The sequence below is a fragment of the Thalassophryne amazonica genome, chromosome 9 (genome assembly GCF_902500255.1).
Source record: "Thalassophryne amazonica chromosome 9, fThaAma1.1, whole genome shotgun sequence".
In the NCBI taxonomy this organism is placed as follows: domain Eukaryota; kingdom Metazoa; phylum Chordata; class Actinopteri; order Batrachoidiformes; family Batrachoididae; genus Thalassophryne; species Thalassophryne amazonica.
The window spans coordinates 57,502,085-57,517,479 of NC_047111.1; the positions used below are offsets into that span (position 1 = coordinate 57,502,085).

General features: G+C 44.5%; 3 protein-coding genes across 3 annotated transcripts in view; 1 reads left to right on the forward strand and 2 right to left on the reverse strand.

Annotated features, from left to right (window-relative positions):
* f9b (coagulation factor IXb) overlaps positions 1–5,172 on the reverse strand; it is a 37,925-nt gene extending 32,753 nt beyond the window's left edge. The window contains exons 1-2 of the mRNA XM_034178099.1: positions 5,023–5,172; positions 3,763–3,935 (exon numbers count right to left, since the gene is read on the reverse strand). Of these exons, the coding sequence (XP_034033990.1) occupies positions 3,763–3,935; positions 5,023–5,110 (261 nt within the window). The 5' untranslated portion in view covers positions 5,111–5,172. The remainder of the gene's footprint in view (positions 1–3,762; positions 3,936–5,022) is intronic.
* Positions 5,173–5,206: 34 nt separating this feature from the next.
* Positions 5,207–7,595, reverse strand: LOC117517925 (basic proline-rich protein-like; the record flags this gene model as incomplete). Its single annotated transcript, XM_034179058.1, has 2 exons — positions 5,207–5,269; positions 6,672–7,595. Coding segments are annotated over 2 exons (987 nt in total), but the record flags the coding sequence as incomplete, so codon positions are not given.
* A 2,753-nt stretch (positions 7,596–10,348) lies between these two features.
* Positions 10,349–15,395, forward strand: part of LOC117517173 (fibroblast growth factor 13-like) — a 74,315-nt gene continuing 69,268 nt past the window's right edge. Inside the window, exon 1 of the mRNA XM_034178101.1 lies at positions 10,349–10,462. Coding sequence (XP_034033992.1) covers positions 10,414–10,462 — 49 coding nt within the window. The 5' untranslated portion in view covers positions 10,349–10,413. The remainder of the gene's footprint in view (positions 10,463–15,395) is intronic.

Sequence of the window (15,395 nt, forward strand, 5' to 3'; positions counted from 1 at the left end):
TCCAGAGTAAGGATCTGGTTAGACACCATGTTTCTAAGATTTGTGGGGACAAGTACAATAACTTCAGTTTTATCTGAGTTTAGAAGCAGGAAATTAGAGGCCATCCATGTCTTTATGTCTGTAAGACAATCCTGCAGTTTAGCTAATTGGTGTGTGTCCTCTGGCTTCATGGATAGATAAAGCTGGGTATCATCTGCGTAACAATGAAAATTTAAGCAATGCCGTCTAATAATACTGCCTAAGGGAAGCATGTATAAGGTGAATAAAATTGGTCCTAGCACAGAACCTTGTGGAACTCCATAATTAACCTTAGTCTGTGAAGACGATTCCCCATTTACATGAACAAATTGTAATCTATTAGATAAATATGATTCAAACCACCGCAGCGCAGTGCCTTTAATACCTAAGGCATGCTCTAATCTCTGTAATAAAATTTTATGGTCAACAGTATCAAAAGCATCACTGAGGTCTAACAGAACAAGCACAGAGATGAGTCCACTGTCTGAGGCCATACGAAGATCATTTGTAACCTTCACTAATGCTGTTTCTGTACTATGATGAATTCTAAAACCTGACTGAAACTCTTCAAATAGACCATTCCTCTGCAGATGATCAGTTAGCTGTTTTACAACTACCCTTTCAAGAATTTTTGAGAGAAAAGGAAGGTTGGAGATTGGCCTATAATTAGCTAAGATAGCTGGGTCAAGTGATGGCTTTTTAAGTAATGGTTTAATTACTGCCACCTTAAAAGCCTGTGGTACATAGCCAACTAATAAAGATAGATTGATCATATTTAAGATCGAAGCATTAAATAATGGTAGGGCTTCCTTGAGCAGCCTGGTAGGAATGGGGTCTAATAGACATGTTGATGGTTTGGAGGAAGTAACTAATGAAAATAACTCAGAACAATCGGAGAGAAAGAGTCTAACCAAATACCGGCATCACTGAAAGCAGCCAAAGATAACGATACGTCTTTGGGATGGTTATGAGTAATTTTTTCTCTAATAGTTAAAATTTTATTAGCAAAGAAAGTCATGAAGTCATTACTAATTAAAGTTAAAGGAATACTCGGCTCAATAGAGCTCTGACTCTATGTCAGCCTGGCTACAGTGCTGAAAAGAAACCTGGGGTTGTTCTTATTTTCTTCAATTAGTGATGAGTAGTAAGATGTCCTAGCTTTACGGAGGGCTTTTTTATAGAGCAACAGACTCTTTTTCCAGGCTAAGTGAAGATCTTCTAAATTAGTGAGACGCCATTTCCTCTCCAACGTACGGGTTATCTGCTTTAAGCTGCGAGTTTGTGAGTTATACCACGGATTCAGGCACTTCTGATTTAAAGCTCTCTTTTTCAGAGGAGCTACAGCATCCAAAGTTGTCTTCAATGAGGATGTAAAACTATTGACGAGATACTCTATCTCACTTACAGAGTTTAGGTAGCTACTCTGCACTGTATTGGTATATGGCATTAGAGAACATAAAGAAGGAATCATATCCTTAAACCTAGTTACAGCGCTTTCTGAAAGACTTCTAGTGTAATGAAACTTATTCCCCACTGCTGGGTAGTCCATCAGAGTAAATGTAAATGTTATTAAGAAATGATCAGACAGAAGGGAGTTTTCAGGGAATACTGTTAAGTCTTCAATTTCCATACCATAAGTCAGAACAAGATCTAAGATATGATTAAAGTGGTGGGTGGACTCATTTACATTTTGAGCAAAGCCAATTGAGTCTAATAATAGATTAAATGCAGTGTTGAGACTGTCATTCTCAGCATCTGTGTGGATGTTAAAATCGCCCACTATAATTATCTTATCTGAGCTAAGCACTAAGTCAGACAAAAGGTCTGAAAATTCACAGAGAAACTCACAGTAACGACCAGGTGGACGATAGATAATAACAAATAAAACTGTTTTTTGGGACTTCCAATTTGGATGGACAAGACTAAGAGTCAAGCTTTCAAATGAATTAAAGCTCTGTCTGGGTTTTTGATTAATTAATAAGCTGGAATGGAAGATTGCTGCTAATCCTCCGCCTCGGCCCGTGCTACGAGCATTCTGGCAGTGAGCTGTGAGGGTTTAAATAAGGAGCAAACAAATCAGAGTGATGTGAAGCAGGTGTTAATTTGGTGCACGTGATGAACAATCTAGAAAGGGGCATGGCTAGCGTATACATGGGCAAGATAATGGGGAAGGGAGTGCACAAAGTGAAGTGATGTCAGATACCAAGATACATGAACAGGTGCCAAGAGTGTGAGTGAATGGTAACACTAAAAAGACTAAATCAAAGTGAGGGACAAAGACATAATGGCAGGTGCAGGGTGCGGAGTAAACATAAGCTGGGCGTAAGGAATAATAGGGACCAATGAACAGAGTTAAAACAGAATATAATACTACTATGAAGAGGAACTAAAATTAGACATGAGCATGAGAACTGATCAGGGAAAAATAAGAATGTAAACACTAAGAGAAACCTGAACTGGAACTGACAAATGACTGAAGAACACAATAAAGATAACCAGATGACAAAATCAACAAGCAAAGACTAAATAATAAACCAAAAACAAAATCCGATATTAAAGAATAACAGAAAATAACAGAAATGAGAACATCAAAAATAAACAGATAACTAAATAATAAACAATGAAAACAACCTGGTAGAACTAGAATGGAACTGAACTATGGCAGAAGTATCAAAGTGACAATGAAAAACAGAACAGAGAATAAACACACGATGAAAATAAACAACTAATAACTCAGAGCTGAGGCAGATGGTGGGTAAAAAAAAAGGGAAAAATCATTTAAACCATAATCCTGATCAGGGCCGAGCATGACATATAACTAGTCTCACTCAGGTCATGCAGGGTCTTGTCGACAAGTGATGGAGATCTGGAAACTGGCCTTGAGACTGATTTTTTTTTTTTTTTTATGTGTTGACCTCAGCCTCACTAGGAAATGACTCTGTCTTGGCCTTTGCATCATCCAGCGTCAAAGAATAATCTGATGCCAGTTCGAGACTAACTTCCCACCAAACAAAAAAGTGCCTTTCACAGTAACTTCATGCATATGATGGTCTATGCGCACAATGCTTCAATGCATCATTTTCAAGTCATCACAGTACTACACGCACACATAGACACATGCTACGCTACGTCTACAAGTACTAAAATGTAAAAATCTTACAGAACAGCCTTGTTGCTGTCTAAGCATTACACTAAAGATTATATAAGGCCGCATCTGACTGACTTGGCTGTGACTTGAAATTATGCATGAGTCTATTTGAACAGGCCGTGGCAACTACAACAGACTTTGTATAATACTCAGCCTCTGTCTTCAATGCTGTGGCCTTGGCCTTGAGTTGCTGTGACTCGGTCTTGGCCTCTGAGGAGGTGGACACGACTACAACAGTTGTCTCCTCTCTACCTCTTTACCTGTGTATGGGCTGGCCTTTAAGATATTTATAGCCACAGTGTGGCTGCCAATGGATGAAACAGGACAGAAGAACAAATGTGAATGTTCTCTTAAATGTGCAATAAAACTTTTTAAATAACCCTATCTATCAGCACATTAAATCTGGTGTAGATAGTTTCAAAACTGGAGATTTCTATAAGCATCACACACATACATATATATATATATATATAAACAAAAAAATTTCAGACACACATGAGCAACCACCTTGGCGGATGTAATGAGGTGCATATTTAAAACAAATGTACAAAATAATAACTACATGAGACAAAAGTGTGTTTGTGATCTGAACCCACAGTTTTCTCATCGTTCTCAAACACCTCCCTGGCTTCCTCCATGGTGCAAACTTCCTCTTTACACTCTCGTTCCAGGTTGTCTTTGTGAAGTATTTCTTCAAGATGACCGCTGTTGTGCCTGCGCTGACGATGCAGAACTGTGTGGGCTGACTGCTGGGACACAAACACTGAACCTGAAAACACAGACAAGAAACAGGAAACTATTGAAAGAGCACAAACCTTTATGTGCAGGACAGCGCCGCCACATTTGTTTCAGACTATGGAAGAAAGTTGTCCCTTTAATCAGCTTTAATTTGTGCAGTAGGTCTGTCCTAATTTTATGTGGTACATGCTCATGGGAGGGGTAACACCTGGTGCCGTATTAATACCCATGTATTTACCTTTTGGCATATTGTCGAAAAAGGGATTTTCACTCACATGACATAACTGTCAGACATGAGAAGAGCATCTTGCAAACTTGTATAACAGCAAATGTGCCTGAGTGAATGCTCCACACACACAAATGTGATGTGTAGTAATGAAAACTGTGTAACTCTTACACAGTCGGCCTCTGACAGCTGACCTGTGCAGCATTTATCTACAACCCCAATTCCAATGAAGTTGGGACGTTGTGTAAAATGTAAATAAAAACAGAATACAATGATTTGCAGATCCTCTTCAACCTATATTCAGTTGAATACACCACAAAGACAAGATATTTAATTTTGAAACTGATAAACGTTATTGTTTTTGTTCAAATATTTGCTCATTCTGAAATGGATGCCTGCAACACGTTTAATACATACTTCAATTCAATCAATTTTTTTATATAGCGCCAAATCGCAACAAACAGTTGCCCAAGGCGCTTTATATTGTAAGGCAAGGCCATACAATAATTATGTAAAACCCCAACGGTCAAAACGACCCCCTGTGAGCAAGCACTTGGCTACAGTGGGAACAGCGTACTTCCTACGGGCACTGCACTAGTGTTGCTTTAAATACACGTTAGCATCAACATATCCTCTCAAAAGAGAGAAAATACATTTCTCTAGATGCTCCCATCATATTGAAAACTACTCCCCATTATTTGTCTGATCATAAAGATTCCAAATAGTTTGGACAATATGTGATTGAATATTCTGGAGTTATGGGGTAAAAATAGCAAGAATGGCGACAAAGATCAATTTCAGTTCGTACAGGGGTCAAAAGTTAAAGTTGCTCCAATTTAGGTAAAAAGTGATGCAAATTTAAATGTGACCTCTCTGCTGCTCCAACACTTACCTGGATTTTCCTGCGTGATTTGAGCTGCCAGGCTGCACGTCTCCAGCAGCAGACCAGCAGTGAAGGCTGTGAACCAAATCCGAGCCATGTTGCTGTCGTTTGTACTGTAGAGACCGAGCGAAAGCCTAACCTGTGTTTCGGAAGACAGATTCACCACTCCAAAGTACAAAACCACACTGTTTACTCACCCCAGAGGCTGCAGTGTGTATGTGTTTGTCTTCATGTGGGTGTAACTGTAAGGTCGACACTGAGGTTCAGAATAAAGTGTGTGAGTGGTTATGAATGTTTGGAGAGAGAGAAAAAATAGAGATATGTAAAGTGAAACAGAAAAAGATAAATGTATCTGCTTTGATTACGTTTGTGTCAGATCAGGATTGAGCAACAACAAATATTGACTACTGTCAAGGATGACGTGCACGTGTGGCAGCTGTGTGTTTCTGATCCTTCAGCTGCAGTTTATCACAGGGCTTCAAACCAGATTTGAATTTATTTATTTTCAATCAGTTCCTTTTGAGCAGAATCATATTTTCACATTTCCAGTTTTGGATTCTACCTTAAAATGAATGTTCTTGAACCAGTTAGCACCAAATGAAACACAGATTAAAAAAAAAAAAATCCATGTATGTATTTTTCAGACATTACAGAAATGTTGATATATGCTATATTTGACTTTTTAGACCATTGCTAATGCCACAGTTAACAAGCTTTTTAACAAGTGATTTTCCTTCACCAAAACATTAACTCTAGATTTGCATCTCAGATGTAACTTCTGGTAAATTGTAGGTGAACTTTCAGGTCTTCTTTTTAATAAAATCCTCCTCTATACCACTTCATCGTGAAGTTATATAACTGGGGCATGCACAAGCACTGTGCACAATTTCTCCAATCACAGCCACAGATGCCTGTAACTTCTTCTGGGTTTTCTGGGTGTCTTGGTGGCTTTCCTCACTCTTCTCCTTCTTGTACTGTCACTCAGTTTTTGAGAACTGTCTCCTCCAAACAGATTTACCATAGAGTACCATATTGTTTGTATTTCTTCATAATTTAGGTAAATAAAGCCCAAGACATATTCAGTGTCTTGGAAATGTTCATGTATCCATCCCCTGACTTGTCTGAAGAAAACTGGTAATAAAACTGATCATTTACAGGTATTATACCAAAGTGTTCCATTACTTATGCAACCCATCATCTTGGCTTTTATATTTTTAATTAATTTATATCAAGTTGGAGAGATTTACTTTCAGTTTGAGTTTAAGGAAGATAATTTTGGAAATTTTTATTTTTTGTATTTAAAAAAAAAAAATGACATAAAGAAACTAAAATGTGTGAAATACCAAGTGTTCCAATACTTTTGGAGGGCACTGTATTCGAACATTTAAAAAGTAAGTTTCCCCACAGCAACATTAAAATAATGTAGAACAGTGTACAATGTTTTCTGTTAATAACTGATCCTTGTAAGTGTCCATTTAATTGACAGGAGGAGCAGCAGGAGGAGGAGGAGGAGAAGGAGGAAGACCAGCAGCAGGAGGAGGAGGAAGAGCAGCAGGAGGAGGAGAAGAGACAGGAGAAGGAGGAACAGCAGCAGCAGGAGGAGGAGAGACAGGAGGAGAGACAGGAGGAGGAGGAGCAGGAGGAGAGACAGGAGGAGCAGCAGGAGGAGGAGGAGAGACAGGAGGAGCAGGAGCAGGAGGAGGAGGAGAGACAGCAGGAGGAGGAGGAGGAGAGACAGGAGGAGAGACAGGAGGAGGAGGAGGAGGAGCAGGAGGAGAGACAGGAGGAGCAGCAGGAGGAGCAGCAGGAGGAGGAGGAGAGACAGGAGGAGGAGGAGAGACAGGAGGAGCAGCAGCAGGAGGAGGAGGAGAGACAGGAGGAGCAGCAGAAGGAGGAGGAGGAGAGACAGGAGGAGGAGGAGGAGAGACAGGAGAGACAGGAGGAGCAGCAAGAGGAGCAGCAGGAGGAGGAGGAGGAGAGACAGGGGGAGGAGGAGGAGGAGAGACAGGAGGCGCAACAGGAGGAGGAGGAGGAGAGACAGGAGGAGAGACAGGAGGAGCAGCAGGAGGAGGAGGAGAGACAGGAGGAGGAGGAGCAGGAGGAGAGACAGGAGGAGCAGCAGGAGGAGGAGGAGAGACAGGAGGAGCAGGAGCAGGAGGAGGAGGAGAGACAGCAGGAGGAGGAGGAGAGACAGGAGGAGAGACAGGAGGAGGAGGAGGAGGAGCAGGAGGAGAGACAGGAGGAGCAGCAGGAGGAGCAGCAGGAGGAGGAGGAGAGACAGGAGGAGGAGGAGAGACAGGAGGAGCAGCAGCAGGAGGAGGAGGAGAGACAGGAGGAGCAGCAGAAGGAGGAGGAGGAGAGACAGGAGGAGGAGGAGGAGAGACAGGAGAGACAGGAGGAGCAGCAAGAGGAGCAGCAGGAGGAGGAGGAGGAGAGACAGGGGGAGGAGGAGGAGGAGAGACAGGAGGCGCAACAGGAGGAGGAGGAGGAGAGACAGGAGGAGAGACAGGAGGAGCAGCAGGAGGAGGAGGAGAGACAGGAGGAGAAGGAGGAGGAGGAGAGACAGGAGGAGCAGCACAAGGAGGAGGAGAGACAGGAGGAGCAGCAGGAGGAGGAGGAGGAGGAGAGACAGGAGGAGGAGGAGGAAGAGAGACAGGAGGAGCAGCAGGAGGAGGAGGAGAGACAAGAGGAGGAGCAGCAGGAGGAGGAGAGACAGGAGGAGGAGAGACAGGAGGAGAGACAGGAGGAGCAGGAGGAGAGACAGGAGGAGCAGCAGGAGGAGGAGCAGGAGGAGAGACAGGAGGAGCAGGAGGAGGAGGAGGAGAGACAGGAGGAGGAGAGACAGGAGGAGCAGGAGGAGGAGACAGGAGGAGCAGCAGGAGGAGCAGCAGGAGGAGGAGGAGGAGAGACAGGAGGAGGAGGAGGAGCAAGAGGAGAGACAGGAGGAGCAGCAGGAGGAGGAGGAGGAGAGACAGTAGGAGGAGGAGGAGGAGGAGGAGAGACGGGGGAGGAGGAGGAGAGACAGGAGGAGGAGGAGAGACAGGAGAAGCAGCAGGAGGAGGAGGGAGAGACAGGAGGAGAAGGAGGAGCAGCAGGAGGAGGAGGAGAGACAGGAGGAGCAGCAGGAGGAGGAGGAGGAAGAGCAGCAGCAGGAGGAGGCGAATCAGGAGGAGAGACAGGAGGAACAGCAGCAGGAGGAGGAGGAGGAGAGACAGGAGGAGGAGCAGCAGGAAGAGGAGAGACAGGAGGAGAGACAGGAGGAGCAGCAGGAGGAGGGGAGACAGGAGGAGAGACAGGAGGAGCAGTAGGAGGAGGAGGAGGGGAGACAAGAGGAGGAGCAGCAGGGGGAGGAGGAGGAGGAGGAGAGACAGGAGGAGGAGCAGCAGGAGGAGGAGGATGAAGAGTAGCAGCAGCAGGAGGAGAGACAGGAGGAGGAGCAGCAGGAGGAGGAGGAGGAGAAGGAGGAAGAGCAGCAGCAGGAGGAGGAGAAGAGACAGGAGGTGGAGGAAGAGCAGCAGGAGGAGGAGAAGAGACAGGAGGAGGAGGAGGAGCAGCAGAAGAGACAGGAGGAGGAGGAGCAGCAGCAGGAGGAGAAGAGACAGGAGGAGGAGGAGGAGGAAGAGCAGCAGGAGGAGGAGGAGAGACAGGAGGAGAGACAGGAGGAGCAGGAGGAGAGACAGGAGGAGCAGCAGGAGGAGGAGGAGGAGAGACAGGAGGAGCAGCAGGAGGAGCAGCAGGAGGAGGAGGAGGAGAGACAGGAGGAGGAGGAGGAGCAAGAGGAGAGACAGGAGGAGCAGCAGGAGGAGGAGGAGGAGGAGAGACAGTACGAGGAGGAGGAGGCGAGACGGGGGAGGAGGAGGAGAGACAGGAGGAGGAGGAGAGACAGTAGGAGAAGGAGGAGGAGGAGAGAGGAGGAGCAGCAGGAGGAGGAGGAGAGACAGGAGGAGCAGCAGGAGAGGAGGAGGAGAGACAGGAGGAGGAGGAGGAAAGACAGGAGGAGCAGCAGGAGGAGGAGGAGGAGGAGAGAGAGACAGGAGGAGGAGCAGCAGGAGGAGGAGGAGGGGAGACAGGAGGAGCAGCAGGAGGAGGAGGAGGAGAGACAGGGGGAGGAGGAGGAGGAGAGACAGGAGGAGCAGCAGGAGAAAGAGGAGGAGAGACAGGAGGAGGAGGAGGAGGAGAGACAGGAGGAGGAGGAGAGACAGGAGGAGCAGCAGGAGGAGGAGGAGGAGAGACAGGAGGAGCAGCAGGAGGAGGAGGAGAGACAGGAGGAGAAGGAGGAGGAGGAGAGACAGGAGGAGAGACAGGAGGAGAAGGAGGAGGAGGAGAGACAGGAGGAGGAGCAGCAGGAGGAGGAGGAGGAGAGACAGGAGGAGGAGAGACAGGAAGAGCAGCAGGAAGAGGAGGGGAGACTGGAGGAGGAGCAGCAGGAAGAGGAGGAGAGACAGGAGGAGCAGCAGGAGGAGGAGGAGGAAGAGCAGCAGCAGGAGGAGGCAAATCAGGAGGAGAGACAGGAGCAACAGCAGGAGGAGGAGGAGGAGGAGGAGAGACAGGAGGAGGAGCAGCAGGAGGAGGAGAGACCGGAGGAGAGACAGGAGGAGCAGCAGGAGGAGGGGAGACAGGAGGAGAGACGGGAGGAGCAGTAGAAGGAGGAGGAGGGGAGACAAGAGGAGGAGCAGCAGCAGGAGGAGGAGGAGGAGAGACAGGAGGAGGAGCAGCAGGAGGAGGAGGATGAAGAGTAGCAGCAGCAGGAGGAGAGACAGGAGGAGGAGCAGCAGGAGGAGGAGGAGGAGAAGGAGGAAGAGCAGCAGCAGGAGGAGGAGAAGAGACAGGAGGAGGAGGAAGAGCAGCAGCAGGAGGAGAAGAGACAGGAGGAGGAGGAGGAGCAGCAGAAGAGACAGGAGGAGGAGGATCAGCAGCAGGAGGAGAAGAGACAGGAGGAGGAGGAGGAGGAAGAGCAGCAGGAGGAGGAGGAGAGACAGGAGGAGAGACAGGAGGAGCAGGAGGAGAGACAGGAGGAGCAGCAGGAAGAGGAGGAGGAGAGACAGGAGGAGCAGCAGGAGGAGGAGGAGGAGCAGGAGAAGAGAGGAAGAGCAGCAGGAGGAGGAGGAGGAGAAACAGGAGGAGCAGCAGCAGGAGGAGAGGAGAGAGGAGGAGGAGCAGCAGGAGGAGGAGGAGAGACAGGAGGAGCAGCAGGAGGAGGAGGAGGAGAAGGAGGAAGACCAGCAGCAGGAGGAGGAGGAAGAGCAGCAGGAGGAGGAGAAGAGACAGGAGGAGGAGGAGGAGGAGGAGAGACAGACGCGCGCTGGAGGAGAGAAGAAAACGGAGGAAAATGGAAAAGTAGAACCTGGACGTTGAATCCTTCAACTGAACTTCTGAGATCCTAAAAAGCGACGGTGCTCCATGAGCGGAAAAACGAAAACCAAAGAGGAGAAAGACCAGACGACCAAAGGTGAGTGACATAGATTTTATTATAGGAAAAGAACAGGATGAAATCAGGCTCTACTGGCCAAAACGTGCGGGAAAAACAAAAAACAGGCTGAAATGTCACTTTTCGATGATATTATTGCGGATAGAATTAAATGACATGAAGGTTATAAAGTGTGTGCGGGAGCTGTGAGTGAATCTGGGATTTTTATCTTTCTTAATTATCCCTCTTGGGTTTTTTTTATATTTTATTTTTAATCAGGCAATACATGTTGGTTGTGTGAAAATTGCTTTATTAATACGCCTGCTGTGGTTTCTGACTGTCAGATCTAATTTATTCTATGGACACGTTTCATTTCATGTCCCCCTACCGCAATGGAATCTGGGATACTACGTTGCCATGGAGACAGAAAAAGGGAGTTGCCTGCTTTCGTGCAATGCCATTCACAAATAAAATAAAATAAAATAATACAGATGGCAATGCTATTAACAAATTGTCTGTGGTTGTGACTCTTTTCCTAAATATAACCATAATAAATTGGAAATAGTTCTGTTGAATGTAATCATGAGTAAAACTTAAATGTGTTTGCAACACATTTTTTTTCCTTAAATATAAAACTATGACAATGGTGTTGTCCACCAAAGACTATCACCAAGCCTTAGTTTCCTTGTGTATTTATTTATTTATCAAGTTGCCATTTGTTATGAATATTTGGTATAATTAAAATCAATTCTGTAAGAATACTCTAATAGTCAACAAATATACCAATATAGCGTACAAAGGTGAAAAATGAGGCTCACCTTCATACAGTTTCTTAGATACACTGGGTTTGCATGTGTGTGTGTGTGTGTGTGTGTGTGTGTGTGTGTGTGTGTGTGTGTGTGTGTGTGTGTGTGTGTGTGTGTGTGTGTGTGTGTGTGTGTGTGTGTGTGTGTGTGTGTGTCAGTGTCTCATTATTGATGGTCTCTGCCAGGAGAGAAAATAAAATAATTCATGCCCATCCCTGTCCAGTTTGAGGTGTAATTTTAGGCCCTACATGTTTATCCTCACTAATATTCTAGAGATACACATGTGGACAGAATCGTTGGTACCCTTCTGTTAAAGAACAAAAACCCACAGTGGTCACTGAAATAAGTTGAAATGGATAAAAGTAATACCAAATAAACATTTACTGAAAGTGAACTCATGAAAAATAGATATTAATTTTGAATTGTGTTTCAACAGAATCATAAAAAAAAAAAAACTAATGAAACTGGCCTGTTTTCCACAGGTGATGATGTCCTACTGTATTTTTCTCAGAAATACCAGAGGAGGTTTGGCATGGGTTTGACATTGTTGATCTGGTTTTTCCATACACAGCTCCAATGCTGTATAAGGAGAACAGACCTCAGGCAGCCATGATCATTGAAAAACATTTATAATCCCTATTGTTCCTGTCCGCTATGCATTTTGCAGCAGTGAGGTAGCGAAGAGGAGCTGAGCTCAACTCTGCCCCCAGCAAAAGGGGCCTAGCCACAAGACTACCACAAAAAAAGAAACGTCATTACTCCTTAACACTATACAGTGGTCCGGCCATGAGGTCTTGAAATGGAAAGCGGGTTTGACTTATAGTTTTGATTTATAAATCAAATTATTACGGATAGAATAACTACATTCATGTAAACTCTTAAAATGTTCCAAATTTACAGTATGTTCTATTGAGGTATTTAAATATTTTACTGTGTTTTTTTTAGAGAATTATTTGGGCCAGCTGTTATTTTTTTCTGTAAAAACAACAGAAATTTCAGTTTTGTTTTTGTTTTTTACAGTGTAGTACCAAGTAGACCCAGTTGTCACCTTATATCACTGAGGTAAGCATCCAAATCTCACAACCACACAGTAAGAGGAAAACACCAGGAGGACCCCAAAGACTTGGACGTTTGCTCTCCTGCAAAGAAATCTTTATCCCCAAACACCTCTGCCAAGTGACCTCAAGGCTCCTTAACCTTTTTCCATGTATTTCATGACCTCAAAGGCTAACGTCTACAGGCTTTGATTGATTTGGGATCTTTTTTAGCCAAATACAGCACAGGAGCCCATACCCACTTTAATCCACTTCTGGTTACACTCTTCCCACCAACAAATATGACACCACAAGGAGCAAGCAGAAGCACCAGCATTGCCTACACCAGTACTGAGTCCATTTGCGACCTGATGTTGTAATCAAACAATGTGTATTCCAAAGATACAAGACACCACCAGTGTAACTGGCCAAAATAAGTTTGTTCCCTTCACTGGGTGGCTCAGAGTGGAACTCTTGTTTCTTTCTGATTAAAGATGTGAGGAGGATTTGATATTTGATTTGGATGTCTAATCATGGCATCTGGGCCGGCCCAACTCACAACTCAGGGAAGATTTTAAACAAGATAGAGCGTTAAATATATTTGACTTGCCCGCAGTAAGATTTGAGATCCACCAGGTGGAGCCAGAGGTTATGTCTGTTGAGGGATGCCTGCACTCTCTTTTATCCTGTTATTATCTCTCAATTAACAGGTGCATCTAAAAATTAGAATATCATGAAAAAGTTCAATATTTTTGTCACATATTTCAGAAAGTGAAAATATTCTAGACTTGTCATTGACATCTTTCACAAGGAGGGCAAGCCACAGAAGGCCATTGCTGAAAGGGCTGTCTGTTTACAGAGTGCTGTATCAAAGAATATTCATACAGTAAGAAAAAGATGCAGAAGCAACAGAGATAGCTGCAGCCTTGAGAAGTTTGTCAAGCAAAGCTGATTCAAGAACTTGGTGGAGCTTCACAACAAGTGGACCGAGGCTAGAGTTAGTGCATCAAGAGCCGTCACACACAAACGTGTCCAGGAAATGGGCTACAATTGTCGCTTTCCTCGTGTCAAACCAACCCTGAATCAGAGACCTTGTCACAAGCATCTTACCTGGGGGCTAAGGAGAAAAAGAACTCAACTCAGAGTCTGGAGGAAGAGTGCAGATTGCTTGAATCAGGTAGCTTGAAGTCTAATGTGAAGTTTCCCCAGTCAGTGATGATTTGGGGTGTCATGTCTTCTGCTGGTGTTCATCCACTGTGTTTTATCAAGTCCAGAGTTAACCCAGCCATCTACCAGGAGATTTTGGAGCACTTCAAGCTTCCAACTGCTGAAAAGCTTTGTGGAGATGCTGATTTCCTTTTCCAGCAGGACTTGGCACATGCCCACAATGCCACAGATACCAGTAACTTTGCTGGCCATGGTATTATTGTACATGATTGACCCCATAGACAATATCTCCTACAGTCTCTATGGGGTATTGTCAAGAGGAAAAATGAGAGACACCAGATACAATACAGATAAGCTGAAGGCCACAATGCAACGCAACCTAAGTTTTCAGAATGCCTCAGTAGTGCCAGAGGCTGATTGCCTTGATGCCACACCTGTTTTTTTCATTTTAGCTGTAGGCTGTAATTTTCAAAATTAACAACAAAAAGTGTTTGAAACATTTTAGTTAATATGTAATAAGTCTAGAATACACAAAATGTTCATTTTCTTACATCTGTAACAAAAAATACTGAACTTTTTCACAATATTTGAATTTGTTGAGATACACCTGTACTGTACTTGCTAAAATCAGGACCTGGGCCTGAATAAGCAGTGGAGGATGGATGGATGGATGGATGGATGGATGGATGGATGGATGGATGGATGGATGGATGGATGGATGGATGGATGGATGGATGGATGGATGGATGGATGGATGGATGGATGGATAATATAAAAGTAGAATAGTGACTGAGATGTGATGGAACTGATCTATGTAGCCTTCTCATAGTACTGACCTCATATTTTCCCTTTGCTCTGATGGTATATAGTAAGTGCTGGTGTAGTGTGTACACTGATGACTGTTACCTCTAAGCAAAGGAGGTTATGATTTCACTGATGACTTGGTTTATGTTTTTTTTTTCTCTGCAGCAACTTGAATTGTCTTTAAAACCTTAAAACTGAAGAAGTCATTTGGATGAGTGGCAAAGCATCTCAAACACTAACAAGATGCCTATTTGCTCTCAAGTAAACATCTCTATCTTCTGGCTGGATGGCCGAGGAACCTTCATTTATACAGTTTGGTTTATATGTCATCAGAACGACTCAAAGCCTTAGGGACTAATATTCATCAAAACTGGTGGACCAAGAAGCAGCAGGTCTAGGTGTGAGCACTGGTGTTGTAACCACTGAGCCAGAACAGCTGCTGATCTCCACCTCCAGAAACAAGCCACATATCTGCCACTACCAGGTGATGCTTGTGCATCACCTTGGCTTTGTCCAGGCAGTGGGGTTCTTAGCACTGAGATACCATCATGCTCAGAGAATTGAGCCACACGGCTTTAGTATCATAATCAGAGGTGGGACGAAGTCACCATAAATTCACTCTCAAGTCATGAATCAAATCAGTAAGTCTCAAGTCATAATGACCACCAACTGTTTGAAAGCTGACTTGAGACTTGACTTGTGACTTGCAGATTGATGACTTGAGAATGACTTGACAGTGACTTCGTCCCACCACTGGTCATAATTCGCTCACAAAGTGATACACCTTATTTGGGTCTCCTTAACTCAAGAACAAAAAGTAAGAGTTTTGCTGTAAGACAGAACTCATTCTATTTTTGTGTAGATCTATATGTCATCATTTCATGGTGTCTTTTTTTGTGTGTGAAATAAATTGTAAATGACTGTATTTCTATATTCCCATCTGAAATGCCCATACCATTTTCTAATAATGCCCCACATTCACCCACACACCAATGTCAGTGGACCACATTGCAAGGTGCTTAACGTCCTACCAGGAGTAACTTGGGGATTAAAGACCTTGCCCAAGGGAACTTAGTGACTTTCCTAATAAATGACGGCAAAATTGAAATGAGGAGCTTCTGATCTCAAGTCCGACACTTTAACCTCAAGGTCATAACCTCCCCA